General features: G+C 49.5%; 1 protein-coding gene across 2 annotated transcripts in view; it reads left to right on the top strand.

Moving 5' to 3' along the window:
- Window positions 1-19,615, top strand: part of ERGIC1 (endoplasmic reticulum-golgi intermediate compartment 1) — a 335,849-nt gene that overhangs the window by 117,033 nt on the left and 199,201 nt on the right. For both annotated transcript variants that reach the window (XM_085618080.1, XM_085618079.1), the window contains exon 3: window positions 1,543-1,615. In XM_085618080.1, coding sequence (XP_085474206.1) covers window positions 1,543-1,615 — 73 coding nt within the window. The remainder of the gene's footprint in view (window positions 1-1,542; window positions 1,616-19,615) is intronic.

Genomic DNA, 19,615 nt, shown 5'->3' on the forward strand with positions numbered 1-19,615 from the left:
CTGAAGTTGTTTAATCGCGGAGACCGGGGCTCCTAAATAGATTGCATTCCCATAATCTATCCTGGATAGAATCAATGACTGTATTAAGATTTTTCTTGCTTTTTCCGGCAATTGTGGAAGGATTTTACGCGTAGATTTCAGGAGCCCAAAGCAGGTGGCAGCTGTTTTTCTAGCCTGAGTTCTAAACGACAGTTCTACATCGAGCCAGAACCACAGGCTTTTGATTTCAAACTTAGGGATGGGGCCAGGACCCATGCAAGAGGGCCAGGAAGTAGAGTTGTCAAATGTAGCCTGTCGTCCCAACAACATCAACTCTGTCTTTCCGCCATTCAGCCTAAGATGGGACTGATCCATCCAGCTTGCGACGGCTTCTAGGCAATTACACAGATTCAAAGAAGAATGTGCAGCCTGATTCAAGGAAAACACCAACTGGGTGTCGTCGGCGTAACTCACCAACTGAACCCCAAAAAGAGCCACTATCTCTGCCAGGGGTGCCATGTACACATTAAACAGTGTGGGGCTGAGGGAAGACCCCTGCGGCACCCCACACTGCAGCGGAACCGGGCAGGAGCAATGATTATCCTCAAACACCTTAAAGAATCTATCCCTAAGGAAGGATTCCAGCCACTTGAGGGCCTTACCCGTGACTCCGATGTTACTGAGGCGGGAAATGAGGATACAGTGATTAACCGTATCGAAGGCGGCGCTGAGGTCCAGGAGGACAATGGCCGCGCTGCCACCTGCGTCCAGAATCCTCCTGGCCTCCTCCACCACCTTCAACAGGGCAGTTTCAGTTCACTGTCCTTTCCTGAACCCAGTTTGGGATGGATGGAGCAGATTATGTGATTCCAAAAAAGAGGCCAATTGAATGTTAAACTTCTCAGTCAGTTTACTAATCCCCGGTAGCAAGAAAATGGGGCGATAGTTGGAAAAGTCCCCTGGGTCCAGGCTGGGCCTTTTCAACAAAGCCCTGACCATCGCTACCTTCCACTCTCTAGGAACCACAGCTGACTCCATTGATGCATTAATCACGTTCACCATGGGTTTACTGATGGCAGGCAAACCCGAGTTTAAGATGTTAATCGGGGCGGGATCGAGCGGGGAGCCACTCTTTATGGCATTCAATAGGGTAGGTAGGAGGTCCTCCCTAAGAGGAGAAAGAGGAGAGCCTAGGATGATCCAATTGGTCCTGAATGGTAAGTAATGATTGGTGGTTGCCTTATACAGTATGTAACTTTCAGGCTGCATGAGGGTAAAGCAATTCATTACTGTCCTGGTGGATGGCGATTAATTAGTTAATTTATATCAAAGGTGGCCAACCAAGGTTGTAGTTAGAGTTCTCAATTCCATGTCATATGTGCCCCTTTCTCCAGTATCTGCGTTGTTTCACTAGACGTCAAAACATAAGTGTCTTGTGTCGAAGTGGGAGGAGCCTGTTTACCTGATGTGACCCAGGTTCAAAGGAGATATGTTTCTAATTTGGAGTAGCAAAAAGACTTGTCACTGTGCCTATTTAATGTGTTGGTCTCTTTTTATTCCTAGTTTCTGTCTGCTGCTGCCTCTTCATCACATTCCTGTTCCTCTCTGAACTCACTGGATTTATCACTACAGAGATGTAAGTAATTTTTACTAGTCTTTCTTTGGGATCGATTCCTTGATCGAGGTGGAGTAGCTTATAGAGAAATTTCAGTGTTTCCTTAGACGCCTGTGCCTCTGGAAGGCCAGTAGGGTTCCTGTGGCAAGGTCAGTAACCTGTATTAGTGTTTCAGCCCTAACTACCGTCCAGAGGCAAAGGAATCTGTTATCTTGTTTTTCCTGTCGACGCAAACGTTTTTAGGAGTGGTATTCCCACTATTTGTTGGGCTTTGTGGTACTATCAGTCGCTCCATACAGTCTAGGTGTTTCGTTTTGCTCGAATTGGGGTTTTGCAGTTTGCTTTTTAAATCTGTCCTACAGATAGCTTTTAGCTGCTTGTTAGTGAAAGACCTTTTATGGACCATACCAAAAACTTTTAGCTCAGCCTTTTGCTTTCCATTGCACGCATCTTCTGTAACTTTACTCCCTCTTCTTTTGTTTGTTGCTCCCCTGTAATATAGCTCTTTTACCATTCTTTTTATTGGATAAATTGTATCCTTCCACTGCTCACATTCAGGGAACTGTTTTTTTTCTTTCAGCTTCCCATGATAGTACATTTGATGTTTTTGCTCTTTCCCTCGCTCGTGTGCTTCTAACCCCCTCAAATATCGTCCTCGACATGTATTGTGTTGCTCCCTGCTGCCGGACCCCCGGCTTGTCCATTGCTTTTTCCATCCCTCCTTATCTTTTTATTTTGCTTTTTTTAATTAAATAGTCTCTCCTCTCTCCTGCCTCCTCCTCATCCTTGCTCCCCTGCCTTCCTGTAACCACCCACTCATTTTTTTCCTCAACTTCATGTTGCTTTATCACCGACTTCCTCTGTTGCTCCCCACCCCACTCAGCGTTCTCCTGTTCCTGAAGTGTTCCTCCTTAGATTCCCCCTCTTGGCCTTCATGTGCTTGGGGGGGGAAAAAGAAATCTATCAAATATTTTTAAATTGAAGGGCTCTGCAGCTGCCATTTTCTGCTGGGTAGTTTCTTTTTTCAAACACAATTTACAGGAAGGCAGGGGAGCAAGGAAGGTAGAGAAGGCGATAGGAGAGGATTTTTTGTAAGTAAAGGGCGGATTGCAGAAGCAATGGGCTAGCTGTGGGCCACTTCCCTACCCCAGAGCATGGACCCAAGTACATGTGTCCATCCACTGCTCCCGTTTTGGGAGCCACTTTTTTCCTGGTCTTGGAGCGTTCCATACAAGTTCTTATATTTTCACTGACTCCGTCTCCTGTTTATTTATTTTTTAAATGCAGTTTTTTATATAGCACAAACACCACTTGAAGGTATTATTGGAGCACTCTCACTTTATACAAGGGCACAATCATTATTGGAGCGCTTTCAGTTACTTTACAGAAGTACATTCATTAGGTCTCGCCTAGCTATTGCGTTTACGCAATCGCTACGCGAGACTCTAGTAAGAGGGGCATTTCAAAGTGCTCCCAAAAGTGGATTGAATGGCGAGCACGTGCACAATCACGTGCATCGTGCCGCCATGCAATCCGTTTGGGGAAGCGCTTCAGCCCTCTGGCGCGTGCACGTGTCACAGCCTCTGCATCATACTTCAAAGGGTCCGCTCCCCCGCCTGGAATGCGCTCCCCCGCCCCTGCCAAGCGCGCCAAATTTGCTTTCGCGCGGCGGGCACTCGCGTCCGGACCACTTTGGAAGCCGGGCTTGTCTTGTTTTAGGACTTGTTAGCCATTGAAATGATGCTGAATTTCGCAACCTGAGAAGGACTAAAGAGGAGACGGCCTTGCCAAGTTCAAACTCTTGAGCTGCAAATGACTACTCTGTAAACCAGCACGTTCATCAAAAGTTTCTGATCACACAATTGGCCACCTCTGTAACCTCATTATAGTTTTGCTGACGTCTATTTTCACGCAACGACTTGGTGTTGACTCCAGAGGTCACTTCACCTGCTCAGCCCGCTGACAAAAGGTATTTATTTGCGCATATCCAGAAACACTAACTCTCCACTGGGGCTCTTGGATATTTCTGCTGCTCGCCACTCTCGAGCACTCACTACTTCAGGCCGGGCTCTCAGATGTCTCTGGGGTGTCTGAACAGCAAGAATAGACTTCTGATGTTTCCTGGAAAATCTGGCATCCCGCATCCCGCCCTTCCACCCTCCTCTTCCCAATGGAGTCACATGTGCACTGGCAGGCACAGCCTGTTCCACTGCTGTTTTAACAGTTCTGTACAGGGCACGAGTCCCAAAACAAATAGTGGAGGGAGCTAATTGGCATTAGCAGTCCGCAATGGCGTCACTGAGTGACGTCTGCGTTCACCCACGTTTACCAGACTTCTACCCTTTTGGGTTGCCACTCTTCCAAGGGAACATACCAACCAATAGTTGTTGTTTTAAGAGGCTGCAAAGGCCAGGACATGATACTAAATAGGACTTTAAAGAAAATCGTATGCATACAGGGCGTCTTTTGGTATAGGCGAGCTGGGCCCACGCACAGGGTGGCAGTCTTCAGACGGAGTGTAAGGAACCGTCTGCATTAAGGCCATACAGACACTAGAGTCCCTGTCACCTGGCTCCAGGATTGCACCTGCTGTTTTAGCAACCCATCAGCATATATGCCAACATTTTAGAGCAGGCAAGTGTGTGAATTTAGGAGAATGCATTTTTCACACTGACTTTTATTGATGCAGAGGCACTCTGCCTGAATCGGACCAATCGGTCTGCTGGTGACAGAAATCAGTAATTCATTTTTGGCAGTTTAATAGCATAGCGCAAACAAAGACCGAATTCTAAACTCTGTTTTTGTTTGCGCTTTATAAAGCTGCCAAAAATAAAATGTTGAGGCCTGTCACGGACTTTAATTTCTCCCCCCAGGAATGAAAGACAAAGTGTTAATCTTTGATGACAGAGGTCATTTTTGAAGGGGGAGATTGAAGCGTGCGTGACGGGCATCAACACTTTTTTGGGGCAGTTTTACAAAACTCCGAAACAGGTTTCTACATGCAGGAATAGGGAGGCGAGAGACTAGCCTTGAAATCGGTAGTCACCGCCTGAATAGGGAGCGTTGGCATGTATGCATCAGCCTCCTCTCTAGCTTTCCCATCTCCCTCTCACCCCCTGCTGACACACACAATTAACCCCACCCCCTCCCAACAAACCACTTGGCCCACGTAGCTACTCTGGGAGTGATTCAGGTGTCACACTGCTGATGGGGATAGCAAGGGACTAACCTGAACACAAAAGAGGCTCATTTTATTCACAAGCAGCAAGGGAACTACATTTCTTTCTGTCCAGGGCGCTATCCTTGCAAAGGCTGACTAATTGTGTGTATTTTAGTAGCATGACTTTTCTGCCTTTTATTTTACTGTCAGTGGTTGTTAACGCAGCTCTAGAACACATTTAAAAGTGTTTTCTATTTAAATTTGCTGTTTGAAATATGTACAGATAAGGCCTAAAAACACTGGCTTTAGGTAATGTTGTACTGTTTGGGATATTAAAATGCTGGCGGTGCCAGTAAAAAACCAGCAGATGTAAACCCTACAACCCTAGCATGGGTACAACCACAGCAACGCACTACCACCGAACAGGCAACGTATGAGCAGCAGCACACACTTATTTGTGTTGAGTCACAAGCAAGAAAAAGGTAAGCAAGGTGTGCACTCCCATGCATAATGCTTGCAAGTTACCAGGTTTCATCGGCTTGCAAGAGAAAGCTCAACACACACAATACTAGAAGTTTCTGGCAATCAACTAACACTTGGGGAGGAAATAAAGATGCAAATCTTTAGGAAGAGAAAAAGCAGGTAACTGAGCTTGGGAACACTGCAAGACTAGGCTCGTGAAGTACAAACTGAGCATATTCCTGCTTCGTACTCTGTAGTCACAGGCAGCAGCAATGCAAGCTTCTTTCACACGCACAGAGCAGGAACATTATGCCCTGCAACAGTGTTACTTTATTTGTGGTGCACACCAACATCTGACACAAAACAGAACAATTATGTAGGAGTCCCTGACACACTGAAAACTGATGAAGCACCACCAAGAAAGGCAAAGGCAAGCTTTGTTGCTCTTGTGATGTGAAATGACTGGAAATTATGAGATTACGCCTGCTCGCACAATTTAGAGTAATTTGGGGCAAAAATGCCTACTGCAAGTTCATTTATTTTCCTTGCAATTCGCATCCACACCTGGCGCCTTGCAAGATGGTCCAATTTGGAAAGAAGACAGACTGGTTTAGGTCCGGGAGAAGGTTGGTAGAAACCTCCATGTTGGTGAGATTTGAGCAGGTTTGACTGTTTATCTCACAATGCATTGCATTTGGAACATGCACTCCAGCATACCTCAGGAGGAAGTACCAGAGTGCAAAGGAAAGTGTGCTACAAAGTCAAAACTGGCCAATCTCACATCGGACAAGGAATGGCTTGCGTCACTTGAGCGCCTGCTCAAAACTTGACTGTAGGTTTGCCAACTGCAAAAACAACAACCTATAGTGGCCAAGTTGTGGTATCACAGTTCCTGCAGGGGTTGGTTACTAAGCAGAACTGGAGCTGCCACTTAAATAAGGGTTTGCAACAAATTGCAAACTTTACATAGACCTGTTTATTTTCAGTGTGGATTACACGACTATTCGTATATCTGCACTTAAAATAGCTCTCTCATAACAAGGAGCAAGAGACCAAGGATTTAAAAAGAGTTTGGGAGGGATGATATTGTGACCATCCAGTGTTGGGTATAAGATAGTCTCTCCATTTTAAACAAGCATTTGCGATGCAATAGGTCTCACATTTACGTGCGTTTAAGATATTGGCATTGTAAATTACAATGACTTTTATTTATGTTTTAAAAACTAAAACCTAAAACAAAAGGCATTGTCGTTTACAATGCCAATAGCTCAAACTCTCAAATGCGAGACCTATTGCATTGCAAATGCTTGTTTTTTTAGGCACATGGAAAAGAGATTTTCTGAGAATCGTAGGATGTTGAGCCCACGCGAGACTCTAACCCCGTTTTCCAGCTCCGTAGTCTGTAGGTCTGCCCATAACACCACATCCTCTCCTTCTATTGCCTAGGGCCTGGTGCCTCAGGACACAGCGAGGAGCCGAGGACCCTGTCAAGGGATAGGGACCTCCGCGTTTACAGTGCAGTCCTCAGGCTCTGCACAGGCCGCGTACAGGTCTTAGAAGAAACCAGGCCATATCAGCAAGCAGTATAGATGTACACATTATTAATAATGAAGGCGCTATATTTTTCAACACACCAGAGTTATTCGCATTAGTGTGTCTAAATGTGCGCCAGTGTTACAGCGAGTAATCTTGCTGTACTGAAACAAACTGATGGCGTATTCAAAGCCATTGCAGCGGATATTGAAAAGGAGAAGTCAAGAAAACACTGCTTGCATATTCTTGTTTCTCTCATTCCATGTGTTATATTACTATTCGACTCCGTTCTGAAAAACGTGATTACATTAAATGCGAATCACTGACCTCCTCTTATTCAAGAGGGTCACATAATAATTTTATTACCATTGTACCAAGTAACTACGTCCATGTTTGTGCAAGGATCACACAGTTTGGTCAAGTGTTGCCAGGATCACAGTTCCGTTGTTTTGGAACCACAACGGACATGGAGTAAACTAACTACCATCCCTCCTCCGTACATAAGGTTTGAAGATATTTATGTATTTATCTGCAAGTTTGTCTTCTTTTACACACACACGCTTTTATTTCCTTTGTGGTTTATGCTTGATGTAGCTTCATCAGTCTTCACATTGGTGTAGCAGGAATGGCTAGTAGCGAACTGTCATAATGGGTTGCTGTGTCCTTTTTTTTCCCCTTTTGCATCTCACACGGACTGTTACATTTTCTCATGTGACTGCATCATTTTGCAATTATTTAATACATTGGTGCTTGCTGCTCGCAGTGAGATTACCCCTGAGGGTGGGCAGGGAGGAAAAAGATTTAGTCTAAAACGTGTACAGTTCTGCCACTGAAACCCAGAAAAACAAGGATGAATCATGGCTTTTCCGCTCAAATTTTTGTGCTGTGCTCATGGGCTACTTGACTAAAAGACATAAACATAACAAAGCCATTAGCCTTTTCATCGCTGAGACCTACTGGCTTTGCCAATGTTTGTTTTTATTTACTTCTCAAAGATTGCCCCCCCCCCCCATCCCACTCCCCGCCTTCTTGGAACAGCAAATAAATATATATTGTATGATCCTGAAGCAACTCGCACCTGGAGATGGGCTGCCGTAGGAAAGTTGCAGACTGGAACCACAGGACCTAGCAAGAGGATCAGTGACGAGGGTCCTCCCCCGTGCACTGCACAAGATCTCAGATGCTGCTTAGTGAGGGTATCAGGCAGACAATACTGTAAGATTCCAACTTTTGTATGAGAAAAAGATTTAGGTGTGGCTGACTTACGTGCTTATTGTGTGTGGGGGTTGGCAGAGTCCTCCCACCATTGCCAAGGGACATGTTGCAACCAAAATGGTATGCCTGCGTTTGTGTACAAAGCCAAGGCCTGGAGTGCATTATGTTACAAGTAAGGAGGCAGGCCTGGCGGGTGTGGAATAATTCACCGATCGAAACAAACTGCAGCCTAGGGCTCCATTTGGGCTTGACCATTCTAATATAGAGCACCTGGGAAGGAACAGGTACAGGGTTGCTGGTGCTGGTCTCCATGGCAGCTATCTGCAGGAGAGAAGTTCTCTCTCCCTGAAAACAGTGACTGAGCAAGACTGCAGGGGGACTGGCAGACAAATCTTCACATCAAATCCTACAAACTTGTGGTGCTGTTCTCGAGGCCACAGTGCCAGATCTACAAAAGAGCATCCCTTTCACATCACCTTTGATTGGCAAGAGAAGCAGTGGACAACAGACTCTTATAGAAGCCTGCAACATCTTGGGATAAGCCCATTGAACAAGGAACAGGAAAGAAACCAGCAGCAGGATAGATATAGCTGGTTCTTGAATGGTGCAGGGTGATCTGGAGGCGACACAGACTGGCCCTGAATAGAAAAAATTGTAGTGGGCTGGAAAGCAGTTATGGAACTATTTCAGTAAGTCGGCACTAGGAGGCCCAAGGAAAAGTAAAGATCTCGAATTCTAGGAGGGTTGGGGAGATGCCCAACTGGTCTCATGACACTTGGAGGTTTGGTTAGGGCCATGAGTAAGAACTCTAAGAAAGGGTGGGGTAACAGACTGGGTAACACCTTTTGATGTGAGATTAACCCGCAGTTGTCAAGGCAGACAGCTAGGGTCCAATATCGGCATACTTATTTACTACACTCACTCTGATTGTCATTAGACAAAGTGCTGATTGTAGTGGCGAGCCTGGTATTTGCAACACAGACAATATTAGGCGTTGAATTCCGAAGTGGACCTGATGTGGAGGGATTTTGGCATTGTTTAATTGGAGGGGGAGTTATCAGTGGAGGGATTATGGGAATGGTTGGGACCGCTCTACTGAACCATGATGACAACACAACTTTGTAATGTTGAAAGCCTTAACTAAGTGCCTGAGTCATTGATGAATTATCCCACTTTGACAGATATTGGGCTTTTCCAAGGGGCCGATCTCCTGAATACTGAGCAGGTCCCTGATTCCGATTCAAGGTCTGGCCACACCAATATTTCTCATTAGCTGGGAGGAATCAGCAGGGATAGGCATTCTAATACACTGTTAATGTGGCTTCCATGTAGAGGGCCAGTTAATGGATAGAGCAGGAAGGTGGATGGTAGTTAAGGGCCACTGACCATTGCTTCAGTTATGCTCCTAACCAGGGCAAGGACCAATTCTTTTTTTTTTTTTCTTTTTTTTTTTTTTTGAAAAAGTTTTTATTGAGCAACAATTCGGTCACAAGTATGGGCCTACAACCACCCGGGCCGGCCGCTAGGTACATAAGGAAATATACACATATCAAAGTTGCAATCCGTTCCCAGGGCACTGCCCCGCAGTGGCTCAAGATAGTTCTCGAAGAACAGCAAGCGTCAGTCCAACAGTAACAGAAACAAAAGAAAAACAATAAAAACAAAAGGCGAGTTACGAGGGATACCAGTGCGGTTCAGGCTCCCCCCGGGAAACTCCAGTCAGAACATTTGAGCAATCCGCTAAAGAGAGGAGTACCGGGAGGCCGGGGACGGAGGGGGGGGGGGAAAGGGGGGTCAAGGAAGATGAACGTCCCTATGTAGTTGTTACAAAAAGCGCCAGGAACCGTCGAGGGTCAGGGGGACATGGCGATATCAGTGTCTACCAGGGGGGGCGTACAGATGCCTCCGCGATACGCATTCCATTGGCCCCAAATTCTACCCCATGCCCCCGGCTTGCCACGGGCCACATACACTGTCTTCTCCCGAAACATACACCAGTCCATATTCTCCTTCCATACTGACACGGTGGGCGGCCGTTGAGCGCCCCAAAGTTGCGCTATATCCCTCTTGGCAATCATGTTCCCTAGGGCCGCCCACCGAGTCTGAGCCGCGTTGTAGTCATTGGGCTCCCACACATTCAGGACACAGCGACGCACCTCCGGCAGCAGTACAACCCCGGTGACCTGTCCCATAACCGTGTGGACCCGGCGCCAATAGTCCGCCACCTCGCGACACTCCCAAAGGATATGAAGAAAGGTGGCGCTGAGCCCGCAGCCTCGTTTACAGAGCCCGTCGTCGGAAAATCCCATCGCGACCAAGCGCGGACCCGTAACATACACCCGATGGAGAATCTTGAGCTGTACCAACCGGAGACGAGCCGGAATGGCAACCTCCTTGGGGGACGACAGTGCAGACTGCCAGTCTTCGTCATCCAATTCGACCCCATCCCCAGTCCAAGCCTCCCGAAGGCGCACCAGGAGATCCGCCCGGTGATTAATCAATTTTTTATAAATTAAAGAAATAGTACTATCAGGGACATGTCCGTCAAGTACGCGGTCCTCGAGGGGCGAGGAAACAGGGACCGTGGTCCCCTCCCCGAAGACCGAGAGCAGGGCGTGTCGAACCTGGGCGTAGCGGAAGAACTCCCTGTCGGTCAGCTCGTATTCGGCCTGGAGCACCGCGAAAGTCTTGACCGCGCCCTTGTGCCACAGGTCTCCCACTTTGCTGATACCAATCGTGTCCCACTGGTCAAACCCCTTGGTGGCCCACAAGCTGCCCAGGCGGTCGGAGGCAAACAAGGGAGTAGCACATGTCATTCGCTCACTCCAGCCCGTGGCCGCAGTGGCAGCCCTCCAGGTCCGCACAGCAATCTTAGTAGGACCCGTAAGGGTCCGGTCAGCCAGGCGGGAATAAAGTGCCCTGTTGTAGTTCCCGCCGGGAAGCAGGAACTTGTCCATCTCATACGCCGGATTCAAGCCGGGCGCATACGTGGCGTGGTTAATGGCAGATAGCTGCGAGGCCCAATAGTACCTGCGAATGTCAGGAAGCGCGATGCCCCCGTCATACCAGGGGAGAGTGAGCTTGGCAAGAGCAATACGCGCCCGGCCGTTCCACACCAGTCTCCTCTGCAGGCTCTCCACCTCCCGAAAGTAGGCCACTGGGATAACGTCAAAGGAGTTCTGGAGTGCATAGAGGAACCTGGGAAGGGACATCATTTTAAACAGCGCGGCCCGACCCAGCGGGGACAGGGGCAGCCTGCACCACCGGGCCGTGTCCTCCCGCAGCCGCCGAAGTGGACGCAGAAGATTCTGCTCGTAGCGAGCCACCGGGTCCAGCGAAACGTATATCCCCAGGTACTTAAAGCCGCTCCGAGATATTTGAATCGGGAGCCGAGGCGGCAGGAGAGGAGGACCACCAGCGATGGGATAAACGCAGGATTTAGACCAATTGATCGTGAGACCCGAATTGTTCCCAAAGGAGGTCAGAACGTCAAAGAGGACGTTGAGTGACTGCCGCGGTGAGGTGAGGTACAGGAGAATGTCGTCCGCATACAGCGAGACCCGATCTTCAAAGCCCGGGCCCCACCGGATCCCTCTAAGCGAGGGCTCCCAACGGAGCCAGGCAGCGAGTGGCTCCAGGGCGAGAGCAAAAAGCAACGGGGACAACGGGCACCCCTGCCTCGCGCCCCTGCCGAGGGCAAAGGGCCGAGAGACCCGCCCATTCACCACCACTTGAGCCATGGGTCCCGTGTAAAGGAGCCTCACCCAGCCAATAAATCCCTCCCCAAAGCCGAATTTATCCAAGACGGCCCAGAGGAATGGCCACTCAATAGTGTCAAATGCCATCGTGGCATCCAAAGAGACCAGCACGGCCGGCTCGGTGAGGAGCTCCGCCCTGGCGAGGACCCCGTGCAGACGCCGCAAGTTAAGAGCGGTGTTGCGGTGCGGGATGAAGCCGCATTGGTCCGGATGAATAAGGTCGCACACGACACTCAACAATCGATTGGCCAGGACTTTCGCCAGGATTTTAGGCTCTGCATTGAGCAGTGAAATAGGCCGGTAAGAGGTACAGCGGTCACGCGGCTTGCCCTCCTTGGGGAGAACGACTATAGTGGCCAAGCGCTGGTCGGCCGGAAGGGAACCCGCCGCAAGAGAGTCGCGGAACATGCGGCCGAGGAAGGGCGCAAGCTTATCAGGACGCAATTTGTATAGTTCAATGGGCAGACCGTTAGGACCCATAGCCTTGCCCGAGCGAAGGGAACGAATCGCGGTCGCTATTTCATCCGACGATAAGGGGGCGTCCAGCCGCTCCCGGTCCTCAACGGACAGGCCGGGCAGAGCAATATCTCTCAATAGGAGGCGAGAGTCATCTTCGTCCCTGTCAGTCACCGGGGAGTACACCGCCCGGAGGTGGTCAGCGAAGCATTCCACAATCTCATCCGGTTCAGTCACACACCCACCATCCGCAGCACGCAACTCGGGGACCACGCGATTCACTCTCTCCTTTTTGTCCAGCCACGCAATCAACTTTCCCGCCTTGTCCCCCGCGTCATACAATCGGCCCTGCTGCTCCCTATACATAGTTTTGGCCGCGTCAGTGACCAGGGACCTATATTCGAACTGTTTCAGGCTAAGGGCATGTAGCCCGTCCGGAGTAATATTCGCCTCCAAGGCCGACTCCAGCCCCGAGACGTCAGTCTCCAGCTTCACCACCGCCTCGCTCCTAACCTTCTTGGCCACCACTATCTGGGCGAGGGCGTGTCCGCGTATAACAGTTTTAAAGGCTTCCCAAAGGGACAACGCAGACGACACCGACCCCTCGTTTTCACTGAAGTATTGATCCATGGCCTTAACCAGGCTGTCACGAGTCACAGGGTCCCGCAGGTACCAGGGGTTAATGGGAGCTATCCGCCCTGCGGACCGCGGCCCGGTGTCAAAGAGAAGCCACAGCGGAGAATGGTCGGAGATACCACGCGCCAGGTGTCTGACCTCTCGAATCCGACCAGTCTGCGCCGCTGGCATAAGGAAGTAGTCTAACCTGGAGAGACTCCCATGCGCCCCCGAATGAAAAGTGAACTGGCACTGGGTCGGATGCAGTAGTCTCCAACTATCCACCAAGCCGAAGGTCTCCAACATCCCACCCAGCCATGACTGGGCAGCGGGGAGGGTCCTCGGTGGGTGACGATCCAGTTCACCCGAAACCACAGAATTAAAGTCCCCGCCCATGAGCAGGAGGCCGTCCGGGAGGTCAAGCAGCATTCGACCCAAATCAGCAAAGGTGGAGTTCTGGAGGCCCGGGGGGACGTAGACTGAAACCAGGGTAAGGGGCTGCCCCTCCCACCTCCCAATCAGACACACATAGCGCCCTCTGTCATCCGAGACTATCCTCGTGATCTCCACCGGAAGGGAGGTTCGCAGGAGAATGCCCACCCCCCTGGAGCCAGTTGTGAAACCAGAATGGGCTACGAGGCGGTATCCCCCTCTGTGCATCGCATGGCAGACATTGCCGACCAAATGCGTCTCCTGGAGAAACACCACATCAGGAGTCAAACGGCGCAAATATTGCAGTACAACACCCCGCTTAATACGGTCCCCCAACCCATTGACGTTCCACGACATAAGCCTCAACCCGTCTCCCCCCATCCCCTCCAATAGAGCAAGAAGCCCCCAGCCCGCAGCACCGCTCCCAAATATGGATAAAAATCAATTCCTCGCCCTGTAAACAAAAAACACACAACTAAACAACCCCTCTTCCCCCCCAACCCCACCCCAAGTCCACCGCCCCCCACCCTGCACCCCTGCGGGCCTAAGACCCCCCCCAACTTGCAGTGTGCCTGTCGCCCCGCTAACCCCATTCTACAAAAAGACCCCGGAGGAGGAAAGGGACCCGAACCCGCCCGCACCCCTCACGGGTCCTGGTAAAACACAGTATGCAAAAGAAGTAAGACCCAACTGTACAGTGCAAAAACGCAAAAGCAAGGACCAAAGGTCAGTCTAAGGGGACCCGTCACCTGCGGTGCCCCCAGAGGGCCCGGGCCGGCCCCCCCCGTCCGGCAGCGAGTCCAGCCAGTCACTTGCGGCCACAGGAGTGTCAAAAAAGACTGTCCGCTCTCCATGCTCCACTCGAAGTTTCGCCGGGTAGAGCATCGAATACTTCAGGCCTAGCTCGCGGAGACGGCGCTTCACCCCCTGGAATCCCATCCGCTGTTTCTGGACCAGTTGCGTGAAGTCCGGGTAAAAGTTGACGATCGAGTTCTCGTAGCGGACCGGGCCACGGGTCCGTGAAGCCTGCAGAATAGCATCGCGGTCCCTGTAGTGGAACAGTTTAGCCACGATAGGCCTCGGGGGGGCCCCCGGCCGCGGCCGGCCGCCAGGAACCCGATGGGCCCGCTCCACAGCGAAGAATTTACTTAGGCCAACCGGGGACAGCTGCTGCAGGATAAGTTCCTCGACCACGAGGTCCACCGGGCGGCTGTCGGAGGACTCCGGTACCCCAATGATACGGATATTGTTGCGTCGGGCCCGTCCCTCGAAGTCCTCAAGCCGCCGGGCCATGTGGTCGTTGACCACTCTAATGTCCCCAAGCGCGGCCCGCAGATCCGACACCTCCGCACCCAAGGTGGAGGTCCGTGTATCAAGGGCCTGGACCTTCTCGTTGGTTTTAGAGAGGTCGGCCCGAATCAGGGTGACGTCGATCGCGACAGTGTCGATCTTACGGGCCAGGGCCTCATATTGCGTCGCGATAGTTTCCCTGATGCCCTCGATGGCGCCCATAATGTCCTGTAGGGAAGGTTCCGCAGCGACGGTCGTGCCTCCCCCCGCAGCATCCGGGGAGAGGCCAGCAGCGCCAGGGGACCCCCTGCCCTGGGTATAGCGGTCCATGTTGTTGCTCTGGACCGCTCCCCCGCGTAGTGAAGCCTTGGTCTTGCGCCCCTCCGGTCCCCCTTTGCCCGCCATGTGAGCGCCGTCACTCAATGGGACCTCCGATCAAGGGGTGCACGGGTGCCAGAGAAAGGATCACAAACTGTCGGTGTAGGGGTCGGAGGCGTCAGACCCGTCCGTAGCAGATGGAAGCAAACCTCGGGCAGAGGCCCAAGAGGCACCCCGCCACCTTGAGCACGCACGCCAGCTGATCTCCTGAAGGCCAAAATCGAAACCGAAAGTGCTGAATCGGTGACTGGCACCGCGCTGAGGCCGCTGTTGTTCAATTGCAGCCCGGCCCCACGGGTCACCTCCACCCCGGCCTCCTCCGTCGGGTGGGTCCCAAAAGTTCCGGCGACGATAACTCAGGATTCCCAGGTCCGATTAGAATTTTGGAAAGAGATATATAGTCAGCTGGTCTTCTTCTCTCAGATTCCATACACCAACTCAGGATAGTCTCAGGATTTATTCCGAGGAGCAGAAAGGGTCCGGGGAGCCCTGTGCTCACGCGACCATCTTGGATGCGCGCTAGGCTCCTCCTCCAAGGACCAATTCTTAAGAGGTGGTGCATACTCTTACGTCTTGAGTGGGTGGACCAATCATACTTGTGGGTGACTAGAACATGGTTATTAAAGGAGATGTAGACTGGACACAAAACCGATATGGGGCAACAAAACTTATTAGAAAACTTGGGCGGATTGACGGATGCAATTCAGACACCCATTAGGGACTGACTTCACACACTACTCTGCAATCTACTAGAGCTTTGCCTGAATAGATTACCTGCTTCTGGATAAAGGACTGCTATCTGAGGCTCAAGACATAACCCAGAGCCCACTGACACTGTCAGAAGGCGGGCCACACACTTTCCCTACGAAGAGACCAGTACCTTCCCTCCCCAACATCATGTGGAGAGGAGAGACTTGGGAGCTTAATGACACCCTATTTGGGAGACACAAACAATATTAACCAAAGGATAAAGGAATACGTACCACTCACTGATGATAGGGAGACTAGTTCAGCAATGCTGTGGATGGTCCTGAAGGAAATGCAAAGTGGTAATTTGATAGGGGAGGTGGCATAGCTAAAAAATCAGTGAAGACCACCTGATGCAACTAAGTGACCTGTGTGCAGCAGAAGAGGCCCACAAACTGACGCTCACTCCAAAACCATGGAGGAAAATAATTTGGATGTGGAGTTTCTAAGAACTCTGGAAACGGACAGGGCAAATTGGCCTACAGCCAAATTAGATATGTGATATTTTGAACTGCGGACTGAGCCAGGTAGACTCCTAGCAAACTTACTTGGGACAAAGCAGGCCCCTGGGTTCATTAATGAAATCATGGAAGTGGAGAGCATGATGATTGGGGTGGGGTGGAGGGGAAAAAAGCAGAGTGCTTCCAGTTATGGTATGCTGAGCTGTATTCAACGGAACCCACCGATCCCAAGGGATGCGGGGAAATACCTGCCCTGGGCATCTCCCCCCTTCCTCCTCCCCCCCCCCCCCCCCCCCCCAAGCTAGCAAACTTGTTGAGCAGCCAAATCATTTAGGAGGAGGTTTGAGAGCTGTTATTAGTTTATACTCCTGAAGACCACCTGGCCCAGACTGGTATTTGGCAGTATGTTACAAAGCCTTCAGCATCCAGCCATTGCCAGTGCTGTTGAGTCTGTCAAGAGGTGGTACACGAAAGGAGGATTACCTCCTTGATCTCAAAATCCATTATCTCACTCCTACTTAAACCTCTCACCAATTGTGTATCTTATAGGCTAGTCTCGTTGCTCAACATGGGTGCCAAATTCTTAACCGATACTGGCACTTTGCAGGCAGGCTATAATGAGGGACTAAGTGCACCCAAACCAGGCAGCTTTTGTCTCTGCTGGCAAACTGGATACCACAAAAAGGTACTACACTCCACTAACATTAGAAATTAAGTTGCAAAGACAGTGCTTGAGGAGGGTGGACTGAAACTTCATGCAAGATGTCCTGCAAGACTCCAGCTTTGGGAAAAGACTACTCAGCTGTGTGATGGCGGACAAGACCCAAAAGGAGAGAGTGGTATAGAACAAGACGTTATCCAAATGGATTCAAATCGGTAGGGGAACAAGACTGGTCTTTGCTATTTGCACTCACTTTAGAATAGTTTACAAAGTGGGTTAGGACCAACAATCAGATGAAGGTTTTTGGACTTTGGGAGGATGAATTCAAGCTTGCCATGTTTGTAGATGATATACTTCTATCCCTCACTGACCCCATCAATTTGCAGGAGGAGCTTAAGGGTTACCAGTGGATGTTGAGGTTTAAAATCAATCTGAACAATTCAGTTGAGTAAACATTGTGCTTCAAATAAAATCACCCAGGCCCTTGAGGTTGGCTACTCTCCGATGGTCAGACTCCTCCGAAACCTGGAGATTGTCCTTGCCAGGCCATTACCAAGAACTTAGGAGATAAACCTAAAGCATTACAGAAGTTAAAATGGTATAAGAAACAAATCACTCTTGGATGGGGCGAATCTCGTCCCTCAGAATGACCGTACTACCCAAGGTCTTGTATGTTTTTCAGACACCTACGCTATATGTCAATAGAGGATGCATAGCTAAGAAGCAAAGCGTATTTACTCTTTTTTTTATTTTGACAATAGTAGGCAATGCTCAGTGATGCCAAGAAATGGTGGGCTAGGTGCCCTGAACTTAAATATTACTAGGCTGATTTATTGAGTGGAACAGGTAGAGACAGCGAAGGGGTGGTATATGATTGACCATATGTATAGTTTGGGGTAGATGTATACTTTCAGGGCCCAAAAGCACTCCTTTCGCAGTCTCCACTTAACATTTACTCCATTACAAACAGGGTCTACCCTGAGAATTTGGGACCGCATTGGCCTTTGGAAAGGCCCAAAATATCCCTCCTGTCTTGTGCCACTGTGTGGAAACACACCACGCATCGCCAGAGAAACATTTAAGGCATGGAGAGAAGGGGACTGTAAAACCTCGTGGAACCTGATCAGCAGGCGGAAGGTCGGATCTTTTGAATAGGCCCGAGAAGACTTCGACTGAATTTTTTTTAAAACACCCTATGATTTAAAAAAAATAATAATAATAATTGGCAACGACACCTCTTTTACTCTTTGAGAAGCTCCTCCATGACTAACGGAATTTCACTCATGCATTTATCGACTCTTAAATACATCTGAGGCCGATAGGGTAATTCCTGTTTTTGAGAGGGTGGGTGACACAGCGGACAACGTTCTCACTAGAGGGAGCAACTTTGTAGGGCACGTGAGGAGGAAGGAGGCTCTCTTAAAGCTCCTACACTGGTTGTATTATGCAATGGGGACTCTTATAGGACACCCAGAGATTATTCATGCTGGAGAATATTGATCGGATATGCGAGCAAAGGGTTTCAGTGTGCAAGGGTGCCCAAAGTTCGTGATTTATATCGCAGGTTTCAAAATTTTGATAAAAATGCATGTAAATTTAAAATAAATAATTGATAAATAGCAGTCAAATCACGGTGTGTGCATGCATGGCGACACATACGTCTTAACATATGCCTCCCAAATCATTATGGTGTGTACGCATGTGTCAAGACGCATATATGCTCAGAAGCCTTTGTGTGAACTTTTTTTTCTTTTTTGGGCAGATACTTAACAGTAGCCTTAAAAAAATAAAATAAACTTTTTTGCCGATGCTATACAGCATGGCAAAAACATTATCAGCACCAGTAGGTCAAAAAGTGCAAACTATTGACTTTGCCAATGCTTGCTGTATTTTTGTACCTCTTATTTTAAATCACATAAATACAGTTATAACAATTGGCAGTGTGTCCCTTAGTAGTGCTCCTCATCATTCTAAACTGAAGTTGACCCGAGTTCAGTGTTATCTTCCCAGTCTGATTTGGCGGAGAACCTGGCATAGTGCTTAGTTATCTCAGACCAACCCATGTGCTTAGTGAACGGACAAATCACCTTTCTGGCGGTCTCCGTCGTTCTTTCTAGGTTGACTATTCTATGGTTAAATGAGCTCCAACTACCCCTGGATGGGTTGAAGAGTTGTGTGCTCTGGAATTCGTCCACTCCAGCTGAGAGCGGACGGGCAGGCAGGATTTATCTTCCATGTGCTACATGCTATGGAACACAGAAGAGCTCTGAAAGTGTCGTGAAATATAGCTTTCTTTGCCCCCACTTTGTCTATCCCACGGTTGGTTGTGTTTTGTTTTGACGGGTGCTGGGACTCGGAGTCCTGGGTGTTCTTCTTTATTTACATTGGCTCGTATGAAACTGAAAAAGGACTATTCCTGTAAATGCCCTTCTATTTCAGCATGTGAACAAACATGGTGTCCCGGGCGTGTGCTTCCGCCTTTGTCCAGTTTGAAGCGCTTCAGAACGCCTGACTGCCTCTTGTACCATACGGGCCGGCTGCACTTTCTTTCATGTGCCCCTGGATTTCTGAAGAAGAGTAGGCATGGGAATTTATCCATTGAGGCCTCCTAACTCATTTTACATGGGTCAACCACAGGCAGTGAGTTTTGGACAATGCCAACCTTTGCTGGCTGGATACAAATCCGCGACCTGGTACTGACTGGCTCTGATCTGGTCCAACCCGTTGAGTTGTGCAATCACGTCATCTTCTGTACTCCTTTTGAGACCTGCCAAGTGAGCGTTGCCTGCAGTTGCGTTAGGCACCATTGTACTGTGGTCTCATTGTCTTCCAGCTCAATGGAGCTTTGTCAAG

Source organism: Triturus cristatus, chromosome 7 (assembly GCF_964204655.1).
Source record: "Triturus cristatus chromosome 7, aTriCri1.1, whole genome shotgun sequence".
Taxonomy (NCBI): Eukaryota; Metazoa; Chordata; class Amphibia; order Caudata; family Salamandridae; genus Triturus; species Triturus cristatus.